The sequence below is a fragment of the Gymnoscopelus microlampas genome (assembly GCF_963454915.1).
Source record: "Gymnoscopelus microlampas genome assembly, chromosome: 5".
Classification (NCBI taxonomy): domain Eukaryota; kingdom Metazoa; phylum Chordata; class Actinopteri; order Myctophiformes; family Myctophidae; genus Gymnoscopelus; species Gymnoscopelus microlampas.
Genome location: NC_139942.1, coordinates 43,231,634 through 43,257,237, shown reverse-complemented (window position 1 = coordinate 43,257,237; position 25,604 = coordinate 43,231,634). Strand labels below are relative to the sequence as shown.

Here is a 25,604-nt window from a genome sequence, read left to right as displayed (position 1 = left end):
GCATGTAATATTTAACTAAGGTCACAGATAGCTGCACTGTAGAATGGATAACTTGCACCCCCACTAAGTGTCCATATGCATGCATATACCGTGTAAGATCACTGTAAATTGCCTATGTTTAAATGGATGTTTAAATGGACCTTTAAACCTTGTGTTTACTCTTAGAGGATTTAATTTATTTATGAATACAGTCCACGGCTGTCCTAATTGCAAAAAGGTATAATCACAATAAACCTACACAAATAATTAAAAGTTAATTTAAAAAACAAATGTATATATATTTCATATGATCAAATAAGTTACTTTTTTAGTCACAAACCTTCTGAACCTTTATCTTCAGATGTCATTATACATGACAGGTCAGGAAATGTGATACCAGCCAATATGAGGCGTAGCCGTTTGATCCTGCGCCAACAGGTTCATCTGTTTAGGCCCCAGGTCTTTTACTGCCTAATCACTGTGGAGGGAGGGAGGGGGGGGGACCCCATTTGTACATGTATGCATAATTGCATATACAGTGTATCTGTATGGGCCCATCTGTATGTATAGATCTGTATGGGCCCATACATGTGTGCATGAATAAATCTGTATGTATGGGACAATGTGTACATGTGTGCATGCATGTACAGTTCTTTTTGTAACTTATGTACAGGTTGTTTTAACTTGTGCATGTACAGGTTCATCTGTATGAGTGAGTGTTGTACCTTCTTCTGCAGCTGCTTCAACTGGGGCGGCGGTCTCTTGCTTGGGAGGTACGATAACAGTGGCCTTCTCTTTGAGTCCTACATGGGACGATGCATAGGCTTGTTGGCATGACAACGAAACAGTGAGGAATCCACTATGCCGCCTTGGTTACCAACAAGGCATGGTGGCACCAAGGAATTATGTGGCTCACACACGAAAACACTGTACACGTGCATTATGTAACACTGACACAACAGGTAATACTATAGTACAGTCTGAGACAGTGTGTGACTGTGTGTACATGTCAGACGGAGTACAACATCAAAACGTTTAATTGTCATAATATTAAAGCATTCATAACAATATATAATTCACAACAAAAAAAAAGAGCATTTCTATTATCTAATCTATATATAAACAATGAGTTAAAAAGACATGGGTTTTCTTTTGCTGTTGACTCTTTGAGGTTGAACATCTGTTGTCATGGTTTGATTAGTTATGGTCTGACCGAATTAACAAATAGAACATTTAGAACGATTTGCCTGAACCATTTTTGACCCGGATCTGATGGCATGTCCATGTTTAAGCAATTACATGTTCTGATCTGGCTCACATAGGGTTAGAAACTGATTTTATGCTCCTGTGTGTAAATGCGACCTTTGTTCGACTTGGTTTGGAGCCCTAAGGTCTGCTGGACAGAGGTCAGTGAAGACTGTAAAGTGGAAAAGAGATCAAGTACAGACTGTAAAAGTGTAGGCATACTGAAAAGGTGCCATTTTCTTCTCAATAATTTCCCCAAGATCAATCTCTTGAAAGTCAGCATGGTGTGATTGTAGTAGAACCGTATTTAATTAATCAAACATGGCTGTATGAATGCTCCTTTGCTCACACCAACACACATTCAAACACTTGATAGCAATCCAATTCCAATACCTTTCAACTTCACAACTTGATGGACCCAGTCAATTTACAGTATCCAAATGACACTAAAAAACTGGAAAAACCAATCACTTTATTGACAATGAAGAATACGCATTTACAGTGCAGGCAAAATTTCAACCATGTCTGACAAAGTTTTAAAGGAACTAACTCGTCACATCATGCGAACATGAACGCTAAACTCTTTGGAAGGTGTTCTTCTGGCTCCTGGTTTATCATTAGCCCCCTCCCTCTGTTCCCATCCTTTCTCCCCTCATCCTCCCCTCAGCTGCCTTCTTTCCCCAACTCATGTTGCGCTTATTAGAGAGGAAAAGAGATGTTTAATCGGAAAAGCAAGGATTGGCTACAACACTATGGGCTCTATGCACATATTTAAGTTTTCCCACCCCATATTAGCCATGGGTGGCTTCCTTGGCTGGGCTCCACACAGCAGTGTAAAGATTAACCATTACGGGTCTATTTTGACACAGATTCAAATTAACACTGAAGGATGATGCAGTGCACTGGGTCCTTTGACTTCCTGTGTGAGGAGTTGTTATATAAACTACAGATCTAACTTCCTGTAACTTCATTTCTTGCCTCCTTTGTCAGATTTCTCAGCTTTGGCCTTTTTAGTTTTTTCTTTGTCAGGCTCTTTCCCTTTACTACGGTCCTCCCTATCGGTTTTCTTCCCCTCCCCCTCTCCTTTCTTTTCCTCCTTCTCCCCGCCCTTCTTTGATTTCTTCCCTCCCTCCTCCTGCCCCTTCTCCTCCTCTTCCTTCTTCTCCTCCTCCTCCTCCTGTTTCTCCTTCTCTGCCCTGGCTTTCAGCAGAGCTTTCTCCATCTCCTCCCTCACCATTTTCTCCTCCTCTTCCTGCAGCCGGGCGGCTACTCGCTCCTTTGCCCTGGCCGCTATCTCCTCCCTCCTCAGCCCCAACACCTTCTCCGCCTCCTCCCTGGCGAGGATCTTCCTGACCTCAGCCAGGGCCAGCTGGGCGAGTTTCTTGGCCTGCACACGCTCGTGGATGATGGCTAGCTGCTGCTTCAGAGCATCTCTGAGCTTCAGGCCCGTATCCTTGGCCAGAGCGTTCTCTGAGATGGACGTAGGACAACACCACTGGTTTTAGACTACTAGTTGACAGTAGCCTAACAACTAGTTATGGGAAGCAGGCCAGGCTACATTTTTAATTTTAGTCTGTTATTGTTCTTCTCTAGTCACCCACAGCAGGGAAGGGCAAGCTTTAGTACTGGTATTTCAAGATACTGGGAGCACTGTTAAAGCCCTGATGTTGAGGCAGGCTCAGTGTCAATGGGAGGAAGGCCATGCTTAACTCTAGGCTCTGAAGAGCATTGGCGCAAGTAGAGCAGGCTACAAAGACACCAGCACAGACTAGTTTCAGGCCCTGGATCAGTTTGTGTGTCATGCCATTCTTGACATTAGCTCAATTGCTGCCACACAGCAAAGTCCATTTGTACGACATTAACCACTTAAGCCTAATTTTATACTTGGGATATTTTCAGAAACTTTTGAAAATGCTCCCCCAAAATATTCACGCTAGGGTTAAAGTGGTTAAAGTCACCAGCATCATGAAATCAAACCCCCATGCCAGCACTCTTTAGCATTGTAAACCCTAAGACTTATTGGCATAAATATATACTGCAATATTCATCTCCTACATTCAATACTTGCCAGACATTTTCTCAACATCATTCAACAAGTTGACTCACTCCTATTAGTTGTTCCATATTGTAAAATGTTAAAAACAGCAGGCCACTCTAACGGACGTGTGTTAACTCCACTATGTTTAGAATTGAATGGGAAATATATATGGTTTACTAAACAAGTATTAACATTACAACAGGTAGCTGAAATGTCATGACTCGTGTTATGTCACTACTGTAACAGCACACAGCTCCATGCATCGGACTGGTACCTTTCTTAGCTCCACTTGTGGCCTCATCTCCAGGTTTCTCATCTAATGTTACACAGAAACAGGACAATGGTGAACCTCACTGGAACTGGACTGACTTGAATAAAATTGCCATGCAGCGAACTACCCAATTATAATTTGTACATCACACACACACACACACACACACATCCAAAAGTGTCATTAAATGTATTTGACAAAGCCCCGCACCACCCCAGATAGTAGGTAGTTGGGCAAGCTAGCTGACACAAAACCTAAATTCCGTCAATTTTAAATAAATTAGACGAATAAAAAGGTGGCTTGGAAGATTACTCTAGGCGAAGTTGTTTGAAAATTATGTAAATCTGGCTTTAAATAAAAGGAAAAAGAAAAAATGAATTAATTCCTTATAAAGGAAAGTTATTAAATGTATCCCTTTTAACAAAATACGGTTTGTTGTAGCTCAAGCTCTCTTCAGTATCAGAATGTGAAGCCACCTGTAATGGTGTGACTACACCCCAACTGACAGAAGTGTCAAACATAATGACAAATTATACTTTTTTTCCTGGCTTTATTACATATCTCTCCGCTCTCTTATCTTTACTTGCATCAGCCATTTGAGGTCTTTCCAAGCTTTAGGCTGAATTCAAGGATCCATAATTTACCAAGAAACGCCATCCCACGCCTCGCCACTAGGTATAAATGAGTACACAGTAGTCTCCTAAGTGGCCGTGGTTCACTCTCCCCACGCCCCATCCCCCCACACCACTTTATATTTATATATACTTTATATTTCTGGTCTCCTAAACGTCACACAGATACAGGAAATCAATCGAAGATGGCTAGTCTTGGTTTGCCCTCGTCTTTGACTCATTCAAGGACACAAAATGGCAGAAAGTAAATCAATTCATAGCTCACGGACTACAAACTAACCCACCTACAGAGGCCTAGTACAGCTGCTGCTCTGATCCCCGTCAGATACACAGTACCTCTGGTTCCCACTCTTTGCTTCTCTCTCCTGAACCAGAGACTGATGGTTCAGGACAGACGACAAACTGCCTATGGAAGAATGTTTTCTCTGCAACATAACAGCTGGCTCCGTGACACAAGCATTTTCATTCCCGATTTCCCATTGGTTTCGACGGAGAGTTTTAGCATCACGAGGCCTTAAGTTGAGTACTCACGAACATAGCAATCATATGGACACCGACCTCATTAGGCATGCTAAAAAAGGCAGAGAAACCCCATTTGGTCGCTCACATTGCCAGCTTTGGTTTTGCATAAAGGTAGTCTATGCACTTCTAAATACATTTCCAACATATACATTTTATTGAGAACAGTAGTAATCTGTATTTATAATTCATATGGGCTATATGTGAGCTCCTATCAGTCAATGAAAATCTTAAATGCTAACCCTTTACCATCTTCAACTTCTCCCTTTCTCACCAACACCCTGTGACTAAAGCGGCAGAAAAACTGCCATCCAGACAAAATTGTGTGAAAAACTTAAGCTGGAAATATTTGCATTTGTGGGCTTGTGACTGGTATATCACAAGTTTAAATCTCCAGCCCAGACTGACTAGACTATGTGAGTCTGGAGGAAGTTAATGGGTATTATGCTGTGCCTTCCTCCAGCAACTGCTGAGCTGTCAGTCATCCAGATACAGCATCTCTTGACAGCGAAATACTGAACGTTAATTTAACACTCAGGATTTGCCTGTGTGGTTGCAGGTTACCTCTGTCGCTTCCCTCACATTCTGCTCAACTATATCAACCATACACACACACACACACACACACACACACACACACACACACACACACACACACACACACACACACACACACACTTTAGGAAGTAAAATAAATCTCCAGTCAAATTAAATGATAAGGAATGGGCATGCCATGCCAGACCATGAGCTCATCAATGCAAAGTCCAATCCACATTAGTGATGTTAATGTCACTCTCCTTGCTACTCATTTCAGAATCGGCATTCACATGTGTCAATTCAATTAAAAACGTTTTGCAACCATGCCCATCTCACTTGCAAATAAAGGCTCCAAGGCTGCTAAGAGAGTAGTGTGAGGTCACTACAGTTAGAGAATGCAGAGTCTGACTTAATTCAGCAATGTCACATTTTTGACTCTTGGTTTAAAGTGTAGGTGTGACAACCAACAAGTGCATATTAATCGTCCATGAATGGGCTTTACAATGCCAATTACCACCTGGTGGCACAAGTGTGGCAGAAACCATTAGAGCTGATAAGTGACACCTTTGACAGTGGTAAGGAGACCATTCGCATACAAATCAGTAGATTACATTATATACACGCTTCAAACAAACCAGTCTGTTCAGGATGTAGTTTACATAATTGTGTTCCAACAGAAAATCCATTCAGAAATTGAAATTTGCATCAGGTCTACACCAAACAAGAACACACGGCCATAGTAGTGCAAGAGCAGAGAAACGGGTGACTCTTAGAGGTTAATGAGTTTGTTTTGTTTTTGCCAGTACAGTACACTGGTATGATAATTGCTCTGTCAAAACTTGAAGAACAAGAAACAGCTAAGCAAAGTTTGGCCATCATTTCAGTCCTGCTATGCTAAAAGTCTATAGGCTACAGTATCTTCATAGCAACAGAAATGTATATTTCAGTATAAAATGTGATGGCCTTCTTACCAAAGAAAAATCTGATTTTCCTTTTGAAATCAGAAATAATAGTGTTAACATTTCGATTTGTTGCACAACCACATATTTAGTAGCCAACACAGAATGTGTCAGCCAGACTGTATTTTGATTTGCCCTAGTTTATAATTCATACGACAGTGTCGCACAGCAAAAATAGCCGATCTACAAGCTCAAAAGAGTGTTGCTTGCCGTTTTTGAAAAAGTATTATTTATTATAATTAGCTTATAATGACGTGCTCAAAATACGGTTGTCAGGTTGAAAGTTAAGATAAAATGTAAAAGTGGAATTGTTTTTGCTCCACAAGAAACCTAGAGAAACCAGTGCATCAGGTTCAGTGTAGCATGCACATGGAATTCCTTCAAATTTGAAAATTCCTAAGATCCAATGCCTTTCCCTCTGGTTTCTTTGGCCTTTGGGTCACAAAAAGTCCTAAAATCCAATGCCGTCCCCTCTGGCTTCTCTGGCCTTTGGGTCACGAAAAGTCCTAAAATCCAAATCCCTTGCCTGTGGCTTCTCTGGCCTTTGGGTCACAAACCTATACCAACTGGAATTGTTAGAACAACATTTTGGTGATCTACGCCCTAGATTCTACAGCACATGGCCCCATGGAGGAGGCGACGCTTCCAATGTCACTCAAAAGGCACTGCTAAGAATGGTTACTGGGATCAACTCTGTGGCAGACACTACTACAGACACAAAATGGCTTCTTTAACCACCAGGCCATCTTGTTCCCAAACACACCTCTATAGAACCACATTATGTTGAAAATGTAGTCTTAGAAAGAACTATAATTACAGCGGCCTCAACTTAACCAGTTAATGATAAAGGGCTGATAAGACTTATCTTTAAATGCTTAGGCTTTTATTCAGTTGAAGGGATTGATGATAATGGTTTAGAGGCTATGATGAAATGGGACATATACTTGACAAAGCAGGGATAAGGAATGGCAAAGAACTACTGACAGGATAGAAACGGAATGAAACTTAACACCTGTAAAACAAGCATCTGTGTGACACTAATGCACTATCTATGTAAACACCCAAGTATTACTCATAAACAAAAAGCAGTGAAACCAACTATTGATGCCAATTCAACTATGACTTCAAGACAGTCATTCCTGGTAAAATCTTTACAAAAGTACAAACACATGCCAATACTTCACCTATACAGTGTTAAGATCAAGGTTATGTTTTCATGGCATGCATCAGTAAAAGTGGATAGAAACTCAAGAGGAAGGGACAACCAAACAGTTGTCCAAGTGCAAATTGGTCTTCGCATAACATTGCTCATATTGCTGTTGGCTGCGGCAGACAATTCTGTGCAGAAACAGTCCATTATCAATAAAATTCTAGAAAAGGGAAACAGAGGTTCACATGAAGGTCTTTTGTTGTTGAAATGCTCCCATGGGGGGGGGGGGGGGCATCCTCAGCTCAGTAAAGTTTAGCAACAAAGCCTTCGAACCTTCAAGTTTTCCAGTTCCCCATATTGGCACATCTCTGCAACTGGGGAGAAGCCATTTTTGTCCATCTGTACTCCAGAGAAATTAATTTAGCCTTGGGCTTCTTAACGGTGCAGTGTTTTTTTCTCAAGCACATGGTTGAACTCCAATGGTGGAGAACCATGCATATCAAAATTGCATCAGTCCTCAAACAATTCCAGAGAAACCGGTATCCAAGCTTACAGGCTAGCTCATGTCTGTCAAAGCCTTGTCAAAGTCTTCTCAAGTGACCGTAATGTAGTATAGGCTAATTGGTAGCTTCCAACACTGTGGCATTTTTTAATAGCCATCTACGAGATATCAGGCTCAATCAGTCTTCGTTGTTTGATATTTATAAAATTACTGGGATCATATATAAAAAGGAGGAAAAAGCAGTGCACTGGGTAATTATTGACCATATTCACACGGCAGCCATTTTGCTCTTACTTCATACTCCAGGGGGTATGAAGTAAGAGCAAAATGGTTGCCGTGTGAATAGGTCTATCGGGCTGTGGTGTATGGTTGGAGCTAGCTGGCCTGAGGCTACTGGTTATGCAGTCCAACTATGACAATCTTCTGCCCCTGATCTTGATTCTCTCTCCTGACTACTTCCTCATCAACATCATCATAATCATCCTCATCCAGCTCCTCCATGGCTCCTGTGGAACTGTGCTCCTCCTCCGGCGGATCGAGGGGGTTTATCAGACCATACAGGAAAGTGAAGAAGCCGTTTAGCCAATCAGAGCCGCCCTCCTCCACTTCTGCTAACCAATCCAGAACCTCGGATTCTCCCTGACCACCACCTTCACTGGTCAGGCCTACGCAGACGAGAGGGAGGGATGGATGGACGGACGTACGGGCGGATTGGAAAAAAGAAGAGAGGAATATGCGTGGCAAAGAGAGAGAGAGAGAGAAAATGGGAAGAAAAGTAGGAAGGGTGAAGGAGACAGACAAAGGGGCAGCAAATAAATTGAAGGGAGGATCAACTGGAAGAGAAGAGAGGTGATGAAAGGATGAGGGGGAAAAATGATGCAAGAGTAGAGAGGGAGAAAAAGAAACGAGAGGAAAAGATGGAGAAGTTTTAAGCGAAGGTTAGGCAGTAAGGGAACCAGTAAAGCTCTATACCAAACAGTTAGAATTAAGAGTTAGGCAGAGAGACTATGAGGGGGACGTAGATTAGGAGATTATTTTAAAGAGCCAGAGAAAGAGCACAAGACGAAGAGAGTTAAATGGTCTAAAAACGGCAGTTACAGTTTGTAGCAGCCTCAACAGCAGCATGCAGAGAACCTATGTAGAGTCTCCAGTTTTCTGCACAGAGTAGTTATTAGAGCTAGAGAGACACTCATCTACATCAGACAGAGAGAACCTCTATGAAGGAGAATATGAGGAGGATTTAAAAAAAAAAGCAAGCACACTACGGTATGAAGCAAAAATGGGATCATGCAGCGTTGAGCTAAGGAGCAGCAGCAGCGGTGATAGGTTCTTGCCAATTGGCACAACGTTGTAGCTCAATTGAGAGAGAGACGAAAAATAAATGATAGACGGGGTACCGGGAAAAAAACACCTCTTTTGTGTGGCACAGAGAGAACACGGAGAGTGACAAGACTTTGAATTCTTTGCCATTGAGTTTTAGTAAGGGCTCTTCAAACTAATTCCAACTCCTCTACAGACACAGAGCAGATCAGAGTACTGCTGTATGTCAAACATTTTCTTCTCATAATGCAAAGTTCTGAAAACAAAAATAATAAACCAATGAAACAACTAGTCAATATAGCGACTTTAAAGATAGTGAGCCAATTTCAGCATTACTGAACTGATGAGAAAAGATTAATACCCATGCAAAGCACAGTCTGGGTCTTTATTGGTCTCCATGTTAAACCATGCTATCCACTCAACAACTGATGCTTCTCACGTGGTTCCATTTAAAAGCCAGAGAACATTTTTATTTAGTACAAAATGGTAATCGCTTTATGGGCAAGCGGAACCTTTTTTTAAATTATTATTCTAGGTCATTAGAACCTCTTTTGCTGCAGTCTTCACAACCTGTTTTTTGTGAAAATGTGTTGCGTGTCAGGAAGACAAGTGTAGACTGGTTTACACTGTGATTTGTGTTGGACTAGTGCATTTCAGACAGAAAACAGGATGGATTCTGTCCTCCGTGTAACCATGCAACATGCAAAAGATTTTGCATCACAAACCCGATTGTATTCAAGGCAACTGGGAAGTTTCTCGCCTCGAAGCCAGCAGGATAAATAAGGAGAGGATGTAGCGTCATCACAAGAGTCTGAATTTGAAATCACTGAACATGTAATGGTGCAATATAACCCCCACCACACACACACACACACACACACATTACCCTCATGATATCACTGCCATCTCTACGGGCTGGAAAGTTCACAGTTGTCATGAACACTTTGAGCATCACACACAGAGGAGAGGTGCCCCCCCAAAAAACTCTACACCTTGAAAACGGCAACCAGCCAGGGATCAAAAAATAAAATAATTACAACAGAACATCTAACTTGGAAATCAGTGACTTGTGTGTTCAGAAGGCAGGTTGGGGGTGAAATCTACTTTCATATCAATCAAAATATTAAAAAATATATATATATATATATATATATATATATATATATATATATATATATATATATATATATCTTTTAAATAAACCCAATTCCAAAACCCATGTTTTAATAACATATGTTGCAAGTTATATGGATATGTTAACATTTTCCTTTTAACAACCCAAACCTGAGAGATAGTTTTTCTTTGTTCTTCAATCTGGGATCAAGGCTCATCATTTTCTTGTTACTATTGCAGTTTTTTGTCCTGGCCTATGGTCGTGCTCTTTTTTGGAGAACTCTCAAATTAGTTTGTCGTTCAGCAATAAGTTATATTGGAATCAAACCACCTCAAGTCAACAACAACAACACAAGAGTAAGTCATGCAAGAGAAAACCCAAATCAAACATTTTCTTTGACATACATTATGCACACACTGCATCAGGGGCCTGCAGAAACCACTAATTTCAGATTTTGTCATTTTATCTGCAAATTCAAAGTGCAGCTGAGGTTTCTCGTCTATAAAATATGTTTTGTGGTCGAGCACAAAAAAAGTTCAAACGTTTTTTTGTCAACTCCTTGACTGCAGGACACTGATGTCAGAACAAAACATTTGTTATAACTCCAGATGAATCAAACTTGCCTAGCAGTACTTTAGCATCCTCGACATCAAAATCACCATCGCCGTCAGTATCGTACGCCACGAGTTTACCTACAGCAGGGTAACCAGGAACATATAAAACATTTAACATTTTTAACAGTAACCACTAATGCTTTAAGTCATCATTTGACTGGATTAACTATGGGATGAGATGAGATGCACTGGGATACCCGTTGCGTTTGTTAAGTCGTCGTATTTTCCTTTGTCAGGCACTTTATGTCACATCAAGTTTCAACGTGTCTGCTTAAGTTGCCCCAAAACTATGTTCTTCAAATGGTTAGCATTCCTTTCCAATAACCTAAGCTGCAACTACTTTGAAGGGCTAATGCTAAATTTGCATCGGGTAATTTGGAAATAATAGAATGAGTAAAATCAAATATGACTGTTAGGCACCATGTTAATAATTATACTGAATAGACTTTTTTTCAATTTCTGACAGCATAGTGTTATTATGGGATACTGTGGGATATAGAAGGACTACATGTGAAATGACAAGATGTTTGTCGGGTAGAATTAGATAGAAATCTTGAATATGACATTAACTTGGAACTCATTTTAGACGGTGGTGTATAAAATGGTATAATCAAAATGTATTTGAACTGAGGCTAGAACTAGAGATGGTCATGGTAATATCTCAGATTTGGAGTAACAGTCTAGAATGTAATTCTTGCTCTCTTACTCTGCTTACTCTCTCAGAATACATAATATACAGTGGCGGTTTCCATGTATAATATTACTACGGAACTCATTGAGGAAAATCGGACTTGACGGCATTTGAAATTAAACTATTAAATCTAATTTGGAGACTATTAAAATCTAATTTGTAGCCGTGCTACAGTCAAAAACTGTTTGGCGACTGCGTTCAAGAGTAATTAGACCACAGAGGAGGACGGGGGGTGGACATGACATGAGACATTATTCAGACAGGAGCCCTTTTTACCTTGCAAAGCTTCGGACAGGTTAATTTGTAAGTCCTTAGCCTTGTCTGCATGCAGCATTCAGAGAGAAAACAAAACAGACATATTGGAATTGGAAGCAAATAGGAAAAAACAAAAGATTGATAATTCAGAGGATCAACAGTAGATTACGAAAAAGAGAGAATGTCATTCCAAACAAATTGATAGAGGCGTTAATTTGTGACAATACATTAGGCATAACACTCGCATGCAACAGAAGAACTACGCATTGAGGTAGGTAAAATGGTTAAGTAGTACATTGAGAATGAAGTGAGAGACCAAGTTGCCATAAACAATGCACACAAAATCCTAACTTAACAGAAAACAGTGACACAAAGCTTCTAGCTCCAACATAATCCATTGTTAAAGAAGAACAACGTGTTTGTAGATATATGTGGATTTAAGAAGCGATGCAGGTTGCCATCTCATTTCTATGACACAGCAGTTTTGCATCTGCAGCCATTTCATGGTGGCCATTTTGATTCCATTTTCTTTCCAGTATTTGATTTGGTTCAAATGGAAACACAAATGGCACGACTAAAGCAGCTTATTACAGTAGTAATATAGCCATCAAGACATTACAGCAGCACTACAGAATGAAGCTGGCATCACATTACAGAAAATAATGAACATCCAGTCCTGTCAGGCCAGTCTGACAGGACTCCATGTTCAGTTTGGCAATTTGTCTGTCAGCTAAAAAGTGTTAGCGTGGTGAAACTGGTCGTCAATCAGGAATAACTGACAGCAGGGCTGAGCGATATGGACAAAATGTAATATTTTTAACCAAACACCTCAATATCGCAACGATAATATTTTGTGACAGTATAAAAACAAAAATCTAATTTTAAGCTTACAGATCGGCTACATTCTTGCCATGTGCCGATATCGAAAATCCCAGATATCTACTCTCATATCACGCCATCGATATATAATATCGATAGGACATTGCCCAGCCCTACCTGATCGTTTGTCAAGTTCACATTGCAGCTCTCTGGGTTACAGACTCTGCACAGCCCTATAATGAGCACCATTACCCATTCATCAAAATGCATGTGTCTGTCCATGTCAACAGTTGTGTCTCCTTCCGTTATTCAAGTGTAGCTGTAGATAACTCCCACCTAGGTTGAACAAGACCCTGGCTAGACGGGTCCACGCGCCTATCTGGTGTGTGTACACGTGTGTCCACACACACTGGCACGGGAGTACTGTATGCAATACTCCTGGTGGCATATTAAAACATCTCTATCATCATGTACTCACCGAGGACCCCCTGGTAGTCGACTAGGTCAAAGTAGACCACGGCTACTGACGTCCACACCCCGAGCAGAGCCAGCACCATGAACCAGGTGAAGAAGCTTCCTCCTCCAGATCCACCCTCTGACTTCTTTCCATTCTTATTGGTCATCGGTGGCTTGACGGCATCTGAGGAGACAAAGAGACAAGAAAAAGTGTTAATCTTGTTCAGTTTGTTAGGTGATTGTTGTCGTTTTGCCTTTTGTTGCTTGTTCATTCAAACCTTTGAAAGATAGTCCTATTTTCTGTTGCACGACAAAACTCAATTCATCCAAGTTTGTAATACTGGAATGAATGATAATGTTAAAACTCAGAAGCTTGATGGATTTCAGCATTTGGCAGAAATTCAAAAATAGCAGACTATAAGAAAAAGAAACAACATAGTGATGAAAATATACTGGTGGCCCATTTGCATTTACATTGCTTCAGACTGTTCCTGTACATCATTTGTTCCTATAGCACAGATTGGAAATGGATCTCTGACTTGGCTCTGGGTAGAGGCAATGGAGGAGAAATAAAGAGAATATATGACTAACATAAGAGCAATGGATGAATGAGGAGTTATTCTGGGTGCCGTTGACAAGCATTGTGGGTAGAAATAGTGGCAGAGACTGCATGAACAGGTGTTGGAGATGTCCGCTGTATGGTGTGAGGTCAAACTGACACAAAAATTCACAGCTCAAAATGCTCACAGTCAGTATTGTATGGTGTACCCATAACACACATACACACACAGCACATGCCAACTTGAATTAGCAGCAGTTGTAAAAATACTAACACTTGTCCTGATCTCAGGTTGCTCTTAGATGTAAAAGGTTGACTTCCATTCAAGCATTGTATGCAACAAGTTCATTTACATAAAATGTACTATATATTTAAAGACTAACAATGACCACCATTGTATGTGGTTTCACATACGGTAACAAGACTAAAGGTCTACAGGGGCTAATAACCTGAAGGTGGTTTCATCCACATTCCAGTCTGTGAGGCTACAGAAGTTAGTCTCCAGCCATACGCATGAAGCTGTTACACGATGTGCTGCTGAACAGCCATGTATATTAATGCGATGTGAGAGTACCAGATGAGAACAACAAGGCCCCAACATTCCTGCTACAATGCTTACTGAAGTATGTCCAAAATGCCAGACCGTGTCACTTGACACAACAAAATTATAAGCAGAGCTATTATAGTTTAGTCAAATTAGTTTTCTCATACGACAAAAACTGTAATCAAGCGAGGCTGGAAACGTCACAGGTTTCCAGAACTGCTGATCCGGCCCAGTTACGAGTCGACGGCCTCTTCCTCTGTGCCTTGTCCTTCGCTGGTCTAGCTCCAAGATGACAAACTGGTATTCTCACCTTCAGTTGCTGCTGCGATCACCGAGTGGATCTGCGTTATGACGGGAGGGGTGGTGGATTCGACCAAGGTCATTGGATCACCCATCCCTGCCGAGTGAACAACACACTGCCCGGCTCTGCCCGGCTTACCAACTGACCCTCAAGGACACTAGCTGCACCAGTCAATGGAAAGTCCAGCCTGGTTCCCCCGTCTCGGCGTAGTTCTATTTCCTGCAGCCCTCCCTCTGGTCTCTCTACTGCATGTCTGCCAAGATAACCTCTCTCTGTCTGCTAATTCCCACCTTGTCTCTCTCTCGGCCTGCCTTTGTAAGCCCGATATGGCACTGGATGTCCAATATGAACTATTTATAGAACTGTTCGAGCAGCTGGCCCTGACACAGAGAGAGATGTCAACATCAATGGCCTCAGCCGGTTCAATTCCCCATTGTCTGATCTACACTGTGCAGAGTTCCATTACAAGGAAATGTCCTCTTTTTCCCACAGCGCCGGCCAGCAAGCCATTGGCATACAATGCCAAATTGTCGTTGTCAGGCAAGCAAATCAGCGTAGTTAGGCACGTGCCATGAGGCCAACTGCACACTGGGCAACTCTTTGGCAAAAGTCTAAAACACGTGGGCAACTCTTGGGGCAATCTCACTGCTCACTTAACATACAGTGAAGAGCAGGCTGGCATCATAGAACTCTTACTCATTACAAAAAAAGCTTCCATGTAGGCTCAACCATGCAAAAACTCTGAGCTAACTCAGTCATTATGACAAGTGAACATTACTCAAAATAGCTGCCTTGGCCTTTGTGTCAACATCTTTACATAGACATTTCTAATGCATAGACAAACATCTATTGTCCTCACAACCCAGTTTTATAGGCTGCTGCCATTCAACTGCACAGCACGGCAAAGCAATGTCAGGCATTTTCATGATCCTCCCTTTAGCCTGTGGCATTACAAGTCCTCTGCTCTGAGGCCTACTGACACACAGCAGCAAAGTGGGAGACAGAGAGAACATGTGAAGGATTTCATGCCCACCCTACCTATGTCTGTCACAGCCACATAATTGATTTGTGCACATTTTACAGGGGTAAAAGGAGACTCATGACTAGTGAAGATGTGAGGTTTTGTCGAAATGGCACCAAGGACTTTGATTTAGACACTCTCTGTTATACGAAGCATTGATTTCAACAGGGTAAAACTAGAAATTGCATGCAAATAAGATTCAAACTCAAATGCACACAGGTTTTCATAGTCCTACATTTGCTATTGTTTACAACGGCAGTGTTAACTGATGAGAGTGCAAAGGAAGCCCCACCATGTGAGTTTTTCTTTTACTTATTTCTTTGCACAAAGAGCAAAAAGGGTTGTGCCAATGCCAATTCTATTCCTTCTACAAAAGAACGCCTATCAGATTTAACACGTAGCCTAGAGGCATCTTCAGATGTGATGCGTTTATTGCGTTATTATAGAAAGTACTTTAATGGGCGAGGTAAGTCTGTGTCATGTAACTGGTGTCATTTATCAGTAATGTTCCAAACGGTTATATGGAATTAACCATTGTATAACCTTGTATAACAGCCTTATATGCAGGTGATCAGAAAATAAGGCTGTCTTTTGATTCTATGCTTTTTTCATTAGAATTAGATTTAACACTCAAACTTTTAAATCTTAGAACGAATGATGATACCGTTAACCTATATAACAGAGGGTCCTTTAATAATTTATTAAAGAATTCTTTGTTGTCATATAGGGTAAAGGGATGAACAGGAATAGCAAGTTCGTTGTCCTGCGCTGAACAAAAGAATACATCTGATCTTTCTTTGTTCCGTCTTTTAGTTTTTCTTTAGATGTTTATCCATGTTTGTATAATGGAAAATGTGGAGACTCCTATAATACTTGCATGGTAATCCTAAATCCTCATGTGTATCTTGAATCTCAAATAACCCATTTGACAAAAATAATTAATCTGCTCCACGCCAGGAGGAATTTATAACATATGTACTATGGAAAAACTGCATTATCTATCAGCATTATGCTAATCATGACATGTTCTTCACATCCACGTAAGACAACACATTGATTATACAAAATACCATCACTGAGACCCCCATAGTGGTCTTTAAACCCCCTACAGAACACAATAGCTTAGCTATACAGTACACGTGTACAAGTTGATGTGGGTGTGTCAGTCTCTCATATGCTCAAACTATCAGAACTTCCAAGATTCACACGCGTTTCTTTGCACTAAAATACAAACACACACAGAGACACATACCGTTTGTTGTACCGTTCGTTTCAGCTGTAGGGTCCATACTTGCAGCACACCAGTTGAATCACACTCAAATATAATGTATGTTCTTTTCTCAAAAAATGGTAACTGGAAACTTTTCAGTTTGTCCCTCCCTCTCCCTGAAGCCTCTCTCTCTACCTCTCTCTCTCCCTCTTCAGTACACATTGTTCAGTCGCTCTCCTTCTTCTTATATAAGGGCTGCTGCTGTGGAGGAATGCCATTGCTTCAGCAGACTCACTACTTGCCCATCTGGATTTGATCACGTGCACACACGCCCACATTTACATATATGCTACCCCCAAAGTCCCCAAAACTAATTTTACTGGTGAGTGGGCGTATTCCACTGACATACAAATAATCCATAACCATTATAGTACATGTTCAACCCAAACATTTACCTACTGCTGCAGACCCAAGATGGTCACTTTTCAAATTGGGGGTCAGCAAAATGCCCCCGCTTTGAAAGCTGTCCGTGTGTGTCCGTGTGTGTGTGTATGCACATTGTGCGTTTGCACGCGCACACACAGTTGTAGGCCGTTTCGTTTTCACTTCTCTATGCCTGCAAAATGCTGAGGGTTTAACTTTTCCAGCTTTTCCAGCACATCGATACAGATGTGAGGAATAGCTGCCGTGATCTCTGCCTGCGTTAGTTGCTCAAGACAGAGGCAAACAGTGAGACGGAGAGCGAGAAATACCAGGCATTGGGGGTTAACAATGACCTGGAATGCCACAGCAGAGAGCAGACCATAGCAAATCACACAAGCCACTCTCAATTCTCCAGAGAAAGGCTCTGGACAGAACTCTCTTCTGCTCTACTCCCTCTCTGCAGTTCTTCTACACTCCATAGCGCGGTGCTGTACACTTAATCTCTTATTTTCTTTTGTGGTTCAATCAGTAAGTAGACCACCAGACGGGTGGCTGCAGTGCATTCCTTCCGGTTCAGCATTTTTCAACCTTCCTACTGTAATGATTTGTCTCTCCAAACCCCCTATCTGCAATGTGGACAATAAAAATACTGGTATTCCCCGTTATCAATGCATTTTTACTGGTATTCCCCTTTATCAATGCATTTTACTGACTGGTGTTTGGAGGAAATCAAATCTACAAGATACAATACATTGATGACTAGAATTGCATAATCATTTGCAATCCCTTCAGTCAGAAATGTTTTCCCAATTAATTAAATCACAATACAGAAAGATATAAGAACTGAGAGTGAAGTTCCCAGCAGAGGCTGCTAGAGTGCTCTGCTCTGGGTACTCTGCCTAATGTCAATCCACTCCCACAATCCTCCAAATGTGGGAGTTTCTGCAGACTACTACAAATGTCAGCTCAATCTATATGGGAAAACTTTACCTCTGACTCATCAGCTTTCAAAATCAAATGTGTTCCTTCAGATTGCTTCTGCAGGCCTTTAGGGTATAAGTCAAGATATCAGCTGACAAGGGATTCAATGATGTTGCATCAGGACCGTTTTTCTCTAGAGCTAATGTATATCACTATTCTAAATGCCAAAACACGGATCAACTTCTGAGTAAACAGACAGTTCAAACACTGCACAGTCGCAGACACGACCAGTTTAACAACACATCACACGAGTAGAAGATGCAAGTTTGTCCTTGAATTCAGTTCATACAGCATCCTTATTTAGTGCTGTGATGATGGTTGTGGAAAATAGCTGCAGTCCGGGGCCTGGCTATTAAAGACAATTGGCCCCAACTACTTGAAAGGGGTTTTCACTTTAAATCATCTTTCACGTCTACTTTTACTTGTGTGTACCCCAGACAGTTAAGTGAACCAATGTTTAGATATTTCATATTAATTTGATCAGACGCACACCCCCTCCTACATGAGCCCATTGAACTTCAAACTCCAGTTAACCCTGCTAAGACTCATTGAAAACATGTTCCTGCTTTTTCTGGTGACTGATATTGTCCTTCTAGGTAATGAGAGACCTTATTTTTCCAATTACTTTTCTTTTTCTAGCGTTAAACATTTAAAATGGAAAAAGTAAAAAAAAAAATGAGGGTCTCCTTCATTAGAAGGACAATGTCAATCACTAGAAGCAAGAGTGTGTTTTCATTGAGTCTAACATGGTAGAGTTTGTCCAATGGGCTTATAAAGAAGGGGGTGTGTCTGATCAAATCAATGACCTAAATTTTGAATCAAGCAACTTAAAAACTGTCTGGGCTGCACACACAAGACAGAATAGACGTGAACATGACCTAAAAAGTATTTTAAAGCAAAATACCCTTTAAGGATTGACTTTTTTTTCCCCATTCAGGGGGGGAACTCAGGCTAAAACAGAACTGATATGAGGCATTTTCCCAATCTTGCATCATGGGCAGGAAGGTTATTGTAGACTAATTTGTAGTATACAGTCAAGCCACACAAAACCCTATCACACATGCATGCACAAACCAATAGGGGTGCAAAAATGCATCGATTGGTGGCAATTCAACTGCATCGATTAAAATTGATTATTTTGGCGACAGTAACATTGAACTAAACATGCCAGTTCTTCAAAATAAATGCGGTGAGAACTTGAAGCTTGGTGTAATTTGTATTGCCTATATATCACTAATACTACTAATATGAATCATATGTGTAAATTCAACAAATGTATTATTTAACTTAATTATACATATTAAAATAATCAAATCGCACATGTTTAGATGTCATGATGCCTTGAATAATGCATTGACATTTAAGGTGCAGTAAGTGATATTTAAAGGCATAGTATTTAACTTTACCCTGTGTTTACAAAAAAAAAAAAAACACAACATAAATGTTTTTCCCATTTTTTTTTTGGTAGACGGGATGTTTTTAGGTTACCAAAACAAACAGTGAAAACACCAAAATACAGGGAGAGGGCAGTGTATTTCTGCAGGTAAACGCCACCACACTACTCCAGTGGCCGATAACTGCTGGTAGAGGGACATTTATTTGTTTTGTTTTGTAAACACAGGGCAAAGTTAAATACTATACCTTTAAAATAATAAAAATGAGTGTTAGGAGACATGGTCTCTCTCCAGCTCTTTAGAAAACTGAAATACATTTTCAGGTCGGGATACTAATTTCATCCAATCAGGAGAGAGAAGTCATACAGGATAAACAAGTAAATTGGAACTGATGACACAAAGAAATTAGCAATTGGAACACTATAAAACTGAAGCTGATAATGGGTACTCTTCTGATTGGATGAAATTGGCAACCAACCCGAATTGAGCTGGATAGACAGGGAGACCCCTGTTATTGAACAAACACTATTATAGCAATAATTATCACAATATAGATTTTAGAGCTTTAACTTTTAAACAATACACTTTTTGTTTTAACCAAAACATTTGACTTCCACCTATTTTGGGCAATTGGCTACATTTGTAACCATTTTTTTTTTTAAGTAGAAAAGGGCTTACTAAGTGGTTAAAAAACCTGAAGAACAGCAATGGAATCTTTGTTACACCCCTAGAACCCTATGTATGTACAGTACATACATACTATATACATGAACTCCTGAAGGTGCATGGTTGCATTTCGGGCAATAGGGTTTAGTTCACCACACACATGCAACCAGGTAGCACAGACTGCAGGACAGGCAAGGCTGTTACCCCTTTAGTTCTGTGGACTTCAGCAAGGAGGGAGAGGATGCCTGAAGGAGTCAAATAACATGATATGGAAAATAAGAAAGCTTTACTTGACAATAAAAGCAATCATCCAAATGCAATATGAGCAAATGATAATAGTTAGCAAGTATACTAATAATAACAATGACAAATAGAACAGAAACATTGTTGATGGGTTCATGGGAACATTATGACAAATAGATTGCTGGTTATAGCCATTAATATCAGCATTAAGAAATATGACGGAAAACCGTCCACGATCAATAACACAGGTGGATTATGGATATGGTGCAGACAGATGCAATTACTAAACATTCTGGTGTGACATTAAAGAGAAAGGGCTACAAACACTGAAAGGAATACCAATCCCAAAGACTTCCCATTGCCAACACCTTATCAGTAATGATGAACTGTACACAGTAAAGTCCGGAGCGTAAATTCAACTCTGAGAGTACGAGTTCATTTATACACTCAAACTCATTACCACTGAATTATGTAACTCAATCACTTTATCCAATAGATCAAAAAAGCTTCCAAGATAAATAGCTTCTTAACTTCCAATGATGCGTTTAGAACAACTCTTGTGCAATTCAGTGTGTTTAAATTACTTGCCAACAACCCCCCCATGATGACTGTGCCAAAATAAATATTTGATAAGCATGCACCCTGTAATCTAAGTCAAATAATATACAGACGAGGCAAGGAAGACAACACAATGACAACAATACAAATACAAAGCCTTAATGGAATAAGGCACACTTTGGCAATGGAGATCTTTGAACAGCATACTGTCTAATAAGACTGGTAACAATAACTATTGATTCATGTGGTAACAATAACAATTAATGTGGTAATGGTGCTTTTAAGATATCACATGGCATGCCCATTTCCATGCTACTTTAACTACTACTAGATCATATCTAATATAACAGAAATACCATGGAAATTATGGCAACAACCAGGGCAAGGTTAGGCCCACAGAGTTGTAGATAACATGCATTCAGGTCAAAGGTCCCTTCTCTGGTTTACGATAAAACATAACCCTTAAGTCTGATATCTTGATTATCGTCATGGCCTGCAAAATAACTACCTTAATTTTTTGTTAACAAAACAGCTCTCTTTAAGCCATGATGAATGATTGCACACTAAGACAAACTCTTGGCTTTTCAATCAATGTATATGCTGCCTGAGGAAAGCCAAGGACTTTCAGAGTCAGAAATTGTGTAAAATGCCATGGCTTGGCTTCGTAATAAAAAATAGTAATCGTGATAAAGCTGCCTGCACTATGTGAACATCCAGTCTTTCACTGATCTCATCTTAACCCCAACACTGTAGCGTAACCCTAACCCTGATGGTATCTCTTATTTCTTTGTAAATTGCCTGTAGCCACAAGAAGACAATAACATAGACCTGTGGTCAGTAATGTTACACAGACACGACATCGCTCAATATGTTCAAGAGTTGGAAACTAAATATCTTGATGCTTTGCAGAGAGAGCAACAGGAAAGGGAGAGAGAGAGAGAAAGAGAGAAATGACACACGTGTGTGTAGGGGTGCACTACTAGCAATGAATAACTCTAGCCTTCCATAGGATATGTAGGGGGCGGGGTCATAGAAGTGAAAAGTACAATAAGAGCTGAACATTTTGTTCCCTGAGCCTTTCCTACTGTGAAACCACCGTGTGATCTGCCAAAACACAGTCAAAAACACCCCCCGAGCTAATAACGCAATCATTAGCGTCAAGAACAAACCCCGTGGCTTTTTAAAAACTATATATATATATCGGCGGCTTTCTGAGTGCGCTCACAAAATGTTGGAGCGGTGACTCGGATCCACGTGCGCACCCAATAGTCTACTTACGACACACAACTACTTCAAGTTCAATAGCCAATGTTGACATAGACTCGGACAATAATAGTAATCACACCAGATAATGAGCTTTTCAAAGTAAGAAACGTAGCAATAAGCACCATTAAAAGTTGCCCTTTCTAATAATATAATGCATTGTGTACACACGGAAGGGGGGAGGGTGCATTTTGTACCGCTGTGTGCATAGAACACAGAGTACCCGTGCAACCTTCCCCCCTCAACATTTATTTACCATCAACATATAGCCTGGAACTGGGCTGATCTGCGCCTATGCATAGCCAGTTAGCCACGTGTCACTAGTGTGTGGGGTGGAGTGAGTGGGGGAGACGGTAGAAGTTTAGGGGTGACGTTTACATCTCTGCACTAATAGAAAACCAACAGAACTGTGATGATGTTCCAGTGGAGAAACTTTAAGTGGCCGCAAAATGCAATACATCGATCATGATCATTATACATCGACCTTCATAAAATAATTGAGAGCTTATTTATAAGAAGTTCCACAAAAACCTTCTTTGGTGATGACGTCAGTCAGTGTATTCTATCCTACTATGGACAAAGTTCACACTTCAGTGCAGTCTAGCTAGCTCGCCTTCACAGCTCATCGTCTCATCTACTTACTACGGGTATCGCCACCATCATCATCATCATCATCATTATTATACAAAATATACGGCCAACTGTAAGTGAGCGGGGGGTGGTGGGGGGGACGGGGGACCCTCCCTAGTGGGTGAAAGGAACGGCGACCCCCCCAGGAGCCACGTATGTGTAACCCCCCTTCCAGTACTCCTCTCTCTCAATGACACGTGAGCATTTGGAATAGTGACTAGGCTAAAGAGTAGTGGGAGGGGTGATGTGAATGGGGGGGGGGGGGGTAGGGTAGTAGCGTGCATGTCCCAAGGCGAGAGATCCATCCTGGATCCACATACACTCAGCCTTGATGTCTGCGTCAGCGCAAAAACGCTCACAACCTCAACTCAACTGATAATCGTCCCTAGCAGGATAAGCTAAGCTGCAGGCCTTACAACACTCGTCGGTGCTGCTGTCTGTGCTGCACCGCCGCTGGCGCTTCTTCTCGGGCCAAAGAGCTTGACAGTGAACCGGTCCAACAGCCGGGGCCCGTGCGCTCCGGGGCCCCGGAGTCGCCAGGGGCAACCCTACCCGGACACTTTGTATGCAGCCAGGCGTGCGTAACAACAGATGCAAGTGTAAACATGTAATGCCCCCCAATGACAATCGGCTGTTAAACAGACACAGCTACTAACTACGTTCACAAAGAAACCATGGCTGTGTGCTTTGGAATTTCCAACAAACACCACCAAAAATAAATAACAACAAACCTAATAAAAGTAACTTAAACGCTTTGCAAGCGCAGCGTAATAGTCAACAGAAAAGTATAGTCGTTATGCAACGTGAAGAGCAGTGGAAGTGGCGCCGGAACAAGGAATCAAGGCACAATATAAGTGGTTTAAATATCCGCATGCTTTGCAAACAGCAGCGCTGGTCAAACGTAAGAATTTCGAAGGCCAATGTAGTCTAGACTATGCAGTACATGTAAACATCATTCTATAAAGCCAAGTAACGCTCGGGCCTGTTGTTGGGGGCTTTGAATGAAATAACAGCAGCTTGACGCTCGATTAACTTTGAAAAGGCCTTCAGTTGAGTGAATGGAGGTTGCAGTGCATCTGCTGCTAGCAGGGGGGACAATAATAACAAAAGAAACTACGCACCTTTGGCTTTTACGTGGGTTCTGGGGTTTTTCCTCGGAGCCATGCTGCGTATCGGCGGTGCTGTAGTGTGTTTGGAGCCTGCGAGGAGCGTAGAAAGGGAAATGTTTCGACCTGGAATGAGTATTTCTAGCAGTACGAAGGCGGTCCGGTTGGTTGGTACAAATCAAAATCTCCCCTCCTGCCTCATAAAAGCCAAGTCCATAGCAACTCTGTCCGGTCTTTGGTTGGCAGCGCTCTCCGCCAATGTCCGGCCCGCTGCGCTAAAGTGGGCGGAGAGACGAGTAATCCCGGACCAATAGGATGGGAGATCTCACTGGCTTATTCAATCGTGTGGCTAGCCTTGGGTTTAGACCCGCCCCCTCCAGGCCACGCCCCCTGGCTCTCTGGAACGTGGCAAAGATGGTAGATTCACGCTAGCTGCTGCTGCTATCGCGTTGCTACGTTCTCCAATTCAAGATAACGCCAGAACTCGGAACATGTTTTATATAGCAAATTAAACAATAAACCCTCGACTAGTGAACCTATGACTGTACCTAATATTCATTGCAGCTCAATCGTTGTGGGGAGTCTCTAATTAGGATGAGGTTTGTAATACTTTGCAGCTTGGCCATGGACAGATAGTGACAACTCTAGCATCGCGAGATGTGGTGAGATGTTTATTGGTTTATTGGAGAGGACTGAGGTTGAATATATTGCATAACAGTCGGTAATCTCCGACTCGCTTTTGCCTATTTAACTCGCATATTACTGCCAAAAGCACCGTGCAATTGTTCGTCACGGTTCAAAAGGTGTGTGTGCAATGCATAGTTTGTGCCACACTATCTATTAAATATTTAATTGTATCCTTCAGACAAGTATGCACCTCCTCATCAGGCATTGTCCGTGTCTTCGCGCATGCGCAGCGGCATTACTAAGCTGTTGAATTTTCAAAGACAAAAGACTGGTGTTTTTCTCTGTTTTTTAGCAAGCAGTGATGAAGAAGTAGGCTACTCACATTTTGTACTTGAATTAAAGTATCAATACTGCAATGTAGAAATACTCTGTTAAACGTAAAAGTCCGGAATTCAAAATTTACTTGAGTAAAAGTACAAAAGTATTGGTATCAAAATGTATTTAAAGTACCAAAAGTAGATTCTGCATGCAGAATGTCCCATTTCGCAAGTTTTCATATGTATAAAAATCTTTTGAAAATAGCAGATCAGCAAGCTCACACCGCTATGCATTGTGGGCTTGTGGATATGCTATTTTCAAAAGGCAGAAATGTATATAGGGCTGGAGTTGTTAATGTATGTTTTGTAATAATAATCAAAATCTATAAAGTAACTAGTAGTGGAGTAAAAATATAATATTTGCCTTTGAGATGTAGTGGAGTAGAAGTAAAAGTACTGAAAATTAGAAATACTCCAGTAAAGTAAAAAATACCTCAAAATTGTACTTAAGTACAGTACTTGAGTAAATGTACCTAGTTACTTTACACCTCTGTTAGCAAGTAGCACTTACACTTTAAAATATGAAAAATATATATTTATGAATCAATACAAATATGCTATGGCTGTATTTCTACATAGAAACTACTTCATGTACAGTAA

The 25,604-nt window shown here is 41.0% G+C and overlaps 1 protein-coding gene across 6 annotated transcripts in view; it reads right to left on the bottom strand.

Annotated features, from left to right (window-relative positions):
* The window catches only part of asph (aspartate beta-hydroxylase), a 36,369-nt gene extending 12,157 nt beyond the window's left edge, over positions 1-24,212 (bottom strand). Inside the window, exons 1-5 of one of the 6 annotated variants that reach the window (XM_084057815.1) lie at positions 24,016-24,212; positions 13,124-13,285; positions 11,848-11,892; positions 10,890-10,958; positions 705-782 (exon numbers count right to left, since the gene is read on the bottom strand). In XM_084057815.1, coding sequence (XP_083913941.1) covers positions 705-782; positions 10,890-10,958; positions 11,848-11,892; positions 13,124-13,285; positions 24,016-24,058 — 397 coding nt within the window. In that variant the 5' untranslated portion in view covers positions 24,059-24,212. Of the gene's footprint in view, positions 1-704; positions 783-10,889; positions 10,959-11,847; positions 11,893-13,123; positions 13,286-14,514; positions 14,767-16,778; positions 16,928-24,015 lie in introns of those variants that run through there. The other 5 variants (XM_084057817.1, XM_084057813.1, XM_084057814.1 and 2 more) reach the window with 5 other exon arrangements.
* Positions 24,213-25,604: the final 1,392 nt, after the last annotated feature.